The 5,000-nt window shown below is 49.1% G+C and overlaps 1 protein-coding gene across 1 annotated transcript in view; it reads left to right on the top strand.

The window, feature by feature from the left end:
• The window catches only part of lama1 (laminin, alpha 1), an 89,852-nt gene that overhangs the window by 11,659 nt on the left and 73,193 nt on the right, over positions 1 to 5,000 (top strand). Inside the window, exons 2-7 of the mRNA XM_074628300.1 lie at positions 680 to 850; positions 1,097 to 1,209; positions 2,651 to 2,702; positions 2,789 to 2,979; positions 3,767 to 3,946; positions 4,158 to 4,247. Coding sequence (XP_074484401.1) covers positions 680 to 850; positions 1,097 to 1,209; positions 2,651 to 2,702; positions 2,789 to 2,979; positions 3,767 to 3,946; positions 4,158 to 4,247 — 797 coding nt within the window. The remainder of the gene's footprint in view (positions 1 to 679; positions 851 to 1,096; positions 1,210 to 2,650; positions 2,703 to 2,788; positions 2,980 to 3,766; positions 3,947 to 4,157; positions 4,248 to 5,000) is intronic.

Below are 5,000 nucleotides of genomic sequence, written 5' to 3'. Positions count from 1 at the left end.
GTTGCAGGATGCTAACCGTCAGCGGTGTGTTGCAGGATGCTAACCGTTAGCCGTGTGTTGCAGGATGCTAACCGTTAGCCGTGTGTTGCAGGATGCTAACCGTCAGCGGTGTGTTGCAGGATGCTAACCGTTAGCCGTGTGTTGCAGGATGCTAACCGTTAGCCGTGTGTTGCAGGATGCTAACCGTTAGCTGTGTGTTGCAGGATGCTAACCGTTAGCGGTGTGTAGCAGGATGCTAACCGTTAGCGGTGTGTTGCAGGATGCTAACCGTTAGCGGTGTGTTGCAGGATGCTAACCGTTAGCTGTGTGTTGCAGGATGCTAACCGTTAGCCGTGTGTTGCAGGATGCTAACCGTCAGCGGTGTGTTGCAGGATGCTAACCGTTAGCCGTGTGTTGCAGGATGCTAACCGTTAGCCGTGTGTTGCAGGATGCTAACCGTCAGCGGTGTGTTGCAGGATGCTAACCGTTAGCCGTGTGTTGCAGGATGCTAACCGTTAGCCGTGTGTTGCAGGATGCTAACCGTCAGCGGTGTGTTGCAGGATGCTAACCGTTAGCCGTGTGTTGCAGGATGCTAACCGTTAGCCGTGTGTTGCAGGATGCTAACCGTCAGCGGTGTGTTGCAGGATGCTAACCGTTAGCCGTGTGTTGCAGGATGCTAACCGTTAGCCGTGTGTTGCAGGTCTGTTCCCGGCCATCTTGAACTTGGCGAGTAACGCAGTGATCAGCAGTAACGCGACATGTGGAGATCCAGAACCTGAAGTTTACTGTAAGCTGGTAGAACACGTTCCAGGACGACTCATCAAGAACCCACACTGCCCCAAATGTGATGCCAACTCCGTCCTGTCCAAAGGTACAGAACCCAGAACCAGAACCAGAACCAATGTTTCTATAGGTTTCTTACAGTCATTAAAGGTTCCAGGTACCAGGTACATGGTATCTGCTCAGGGTCACCAGGTACCCGGTACCAGGTACCAGGTAGCCGGCATCTGGTACCTGGTACCAGGTGCCGGCTACCAGGTACTATTGACAACTTGTGCTAATGGGAAACCCAAACAGAGCGAGCCGAGCTGTAACAGAACTTGTGTGTGTTGTTCAGAACGTCATCCGATCACAAACGCCATCGATGGAACCAACCGGTGGTGGCAGAGTCCGAGTATCAAGAACGGACGTCAGTTTCACTGGATTACTATCACACTGGACCTCAACCAGGTAACTCACACTGACTACAGCACAGGTAACCAGGTAAACAGGTAGACCGGTAAACAGGTAGACAGGTAGAGAGGTAACCAGGTAACCTGATAACCAGGTAACCAGGTAACCAGGTAACCAGGTAACCAGGTAGACAGGTAACCTGATAACCAGGTAGACAGGTAACCAGGTAGACCGGTAAACAGGTAGACAGGTAACCAGGTAACCAGATAACCAGGTAACCAGGTAGACAGGTAACCTGATAACCAGGTAAACAGGTAGACAGGTAACCAGGTAACCAGGTAACCTGATAACCAGGTAACCAGGTAGACAGGTAGACAGGTAACCAGGTAACCAGATAACCACGTAACCAGGTAGACAGGTAGACAGGTAACCAGGTAACCAGGTAACCTGATAACCAGGTAAACAGGTAGACCGGTAAACAGGTAGACATATAGACAGGTAACCAGGTAACCTGATAACCAGGTAAACAGGTAGACCGGTAAACAGGTAGACAGGTAGACAGGTAACCAGGTAACCTGATAACCAGGTAACCAGGTAGACAGGTAGACAGGTAACCAGGTAACCAGATAACCAGGTAGACCGGTAAACAGGTAGACAGGTAGACAGGTAACCAGGTAACCTGATAACCAGGTAACCAGGTAGACAGGTAACCAGGTAACCAGATAACCTGATAACCAGGTAACCAGTTAACCAGGTAACCTGATAACCAGGTAACCAGGTAACCAGGTAACCTGATAACCAGGTAACTGGGTAAACAGCTAGACCGGTAAACAGGTAGACAGGTAGACAGGTAACCAGGTAACCTGATAACCAGGTAACCAGGTAGACAGGTAACCAGGTAGACAGGTAGACAGGTAACCAGGTAACCAGATAACCAGGTAACCAGGTAGACAGGTAAACAGGTAGACAGGTAACAAGGTAACCTGATAACCAGGTAACCAGGTAGACAGGCAACCAGGTAACCTGATAACCAGGTAAACAGGTAGACCGGTAAACAGGTAGACAGGTAACCAGGTAACCTGATAACCAGGTAACCAGGTAGACAGGTAACCAGGTAACCAGGTAGACAGGTAAACAGGTAGACAGGTAACCAGGTAAATAGGTAAACAGATAGACAGGTAACCAGTAAGACAGGTAAAAAGGTAACCAGGTAACCAGGTAAACAGGTACACAGGTACACAGGTAAACAGGTAGACAGGTAACCAGGTAGACAGGTAACCAGGTAAATAGGTAACCAGGTAAATAGGTAGACAGGTAACCAGGTAAACAGGTAGACAGGTAACCAGGTAGACAGGTAACCAGGTAAACAGGTAACCAGGTGAATAGGTAAACAGGTAGACAGATAACAGGTAAACAGGTAAACAGGTAACCAGGTAAATAGGTAACCAGGTAGACAGGTAACCAGGTAAACGTACTGACTGTTGTTCTTCCTGTTCAGATCTTTCAGGTTGCCTACATCATCATCAAGGCCGCTAACTCTCCTCGACCAGGTGAGACAGGTCGTCTGTACATCTTCATATCAACACGTGTCCTCGCCTGTCTGTCTGTCTGACTGACCTGTCTGTCTCTCTGCCAGGTAACTGGATATTGGAGCGCTCTCTGGATGGTGTGACCTTTGACCCCTGGCAGTTCTACGCCATCAGTGACTCGGAGTGTTTGTCTCGTTACAACGTGACGCCGCGACTCGGACCGCCGACCTACAAGAGAGACACCGAGGTCATCTGCACGTCCTACTACTCTAGACTGGACCCTCTGGAGCACGGGGAGGTGAGACAGGCTGTCTGTCTGTCTGTCTGTCTGTCTGTCTGTCTGTACTCTAGACTGGACCCTCTGGAGCACGGGGAGGTGAGACAGGCTGTCTGTCTGTCTGTCTGTCTGTCTGTCTGTCTGTCTGTCTACTCTAGACTGGACCCTCTGGAGCATGGGGAGGTGAGACAGGCTGTCTGTCTGTCTGTCTGTCTGTCTGTCTGTCTGTCTGTCTGTACTCTAGACTGGACCCTCTGGAGCACGGGGAGGTGAGACAGGCTGTCTGTCTGTAACTGTCTCTCTCTCACTGACCGGTCTCACTCACTGACCTGTCTCTCTCTCTCTCTCTGTGTACCTGTTTCACTCTCATTGACCTGTCTCACTCTCTCTGTACCTGTCTCGCTCTCACTGACCTGTCTCTCTCTCTCTGTGTACCTGTCTCTCTCTCTCTGACCGGTCTCACTCTCTCTGTACCTGTCTCACTCTCACTGTAACTGTCTCACTCTCACTGTCCTGTCTCTCTCTCTCTGACCGGTCTCACTCTCTCTGTACCTGTCTCACTCTCACTGTCCTGTCTCACTCTCTCTGACTGGTCTCACTCTCTCTGTAACTGTCTCACTCTCACTCTCACTGTCCTGTCTCTCTCTCTCTGACCGGTCTCACTCTCTCTGTACCTGTCTCACTCTCACTGTCCTGTCTCACTCTCTCTGTACCTGTCTCACTCTCACTGACCTGTCTCACTCTCTCTGTACCTGTCTCACTCTCACTGTCCTGTCTCACTCTCTCTGTACCTGTCTCACTCTCTCAGATTCACACCTCTCTGATTAACGGGCGACCCGGAGCCGATGATTTGACCTCTGACCTCCTGAACTTCACGTCAGCTCGTTACATCAGACTGAGGCTTCAGCGAATCAGAACGCTCAACGCCGACCTGATGACACTAAGCGTCCGCGACCCCCGAGAGATCGACCCCATCGTCACCCGTAGGGTGAGACAGGCTGCCAGAGAGACAGACAGTTCTTAATATTTGAGCTGTGTGGTCGACATGATGTAACTGCTTTAATGTTTATTAATGAAGCAGCTCGTTATTTTATATATAAATTAAAGTATAATGATAACTTGTTTTATTGAAGCTGTTCATGTTTAATATTGAACATTAAAGATTGAATAGTTATTGATTCTAATATCTCGTCTCTCAGTATTTTTACTCCATCAAAGACGTCTCTGTGGGCGGCATGTGTATCTGTTACGGCCACGCCCAGAGCTGCCCGCTGGACCCTGTTACCAAGGTAACGTCACACACCTGACCCTTTAACACCTGTACACCTGTACACCTGTTCATCTGTACACCAGTTCACCTGTACATCTGTACATCTTGTCACCTGTACATCTGTTCACCTGTACATCTGTACACCTGTTCACCTGTACACCTGTAAATCTTGTCACCTGTACATCTGTACACCTGTTCACCTGTAGATCTGTTCACCTGTACATCTGTACACCTGTTCACCTGTTCACCTGTTCACCTGTACACCTGTTCACCTGTACATCTGTACATCTTGTCACCTGTACATCTGTTCACCTGTACATCTGTACACCTGTTCACCTGTAGATCTGTTCACCTGTACACCTGTTCACCTGTACACCTGTTCACCTGTACATCTGTACATCTTTACATCTGTACACCTGTTCACCTGTAGATCTGTTCACCTGTACACCTGTTCACCTGTACACCTGTTCACCTGTACATCTGTACATCTTGTCACCTGTACATCTGTTCACCTGTACATCTGTACACCTGTTCACCTGTACATCTGTTCACCTGTACATCTGTACATCTGTACACCTGTACACCTGTACACCTGTTCACCTGTAGATCTGTTCACCTGTACATCTGTTCGCCCGTTCACCTGTTTACCTGTACAGGTGAACAGTTGTACAAACAGTTGATGAAATGTTTCCATGGCCCTCAACCTGTGTATGTGTGTGTGTGTGTGTGTGTGTGTGTGTGTGTGTGTGTGTGTGTGTGTGTGTGTGTGAAC

This window comes from Sebastes fasciatus, unplaced genomic scaffold, assembly GCF_043250625.1.
Source record: "Sebastes fasciatus isolate fSebFas1 unplaced genomic scaffold, fSebFas1.pri Scaffold_28, whole genome shotgun sequence".
Classification (NCBI taxonomy): domain Eukaryota; kingdom Metazoa; phylum Chordata; class Actinopteri; order Perciformes; family Sebastidae; genus Sebastes; species Sebastes fasciatus.
This window is presented reverse-complemented; position numbering and strand designations above follow the sequence as displayed.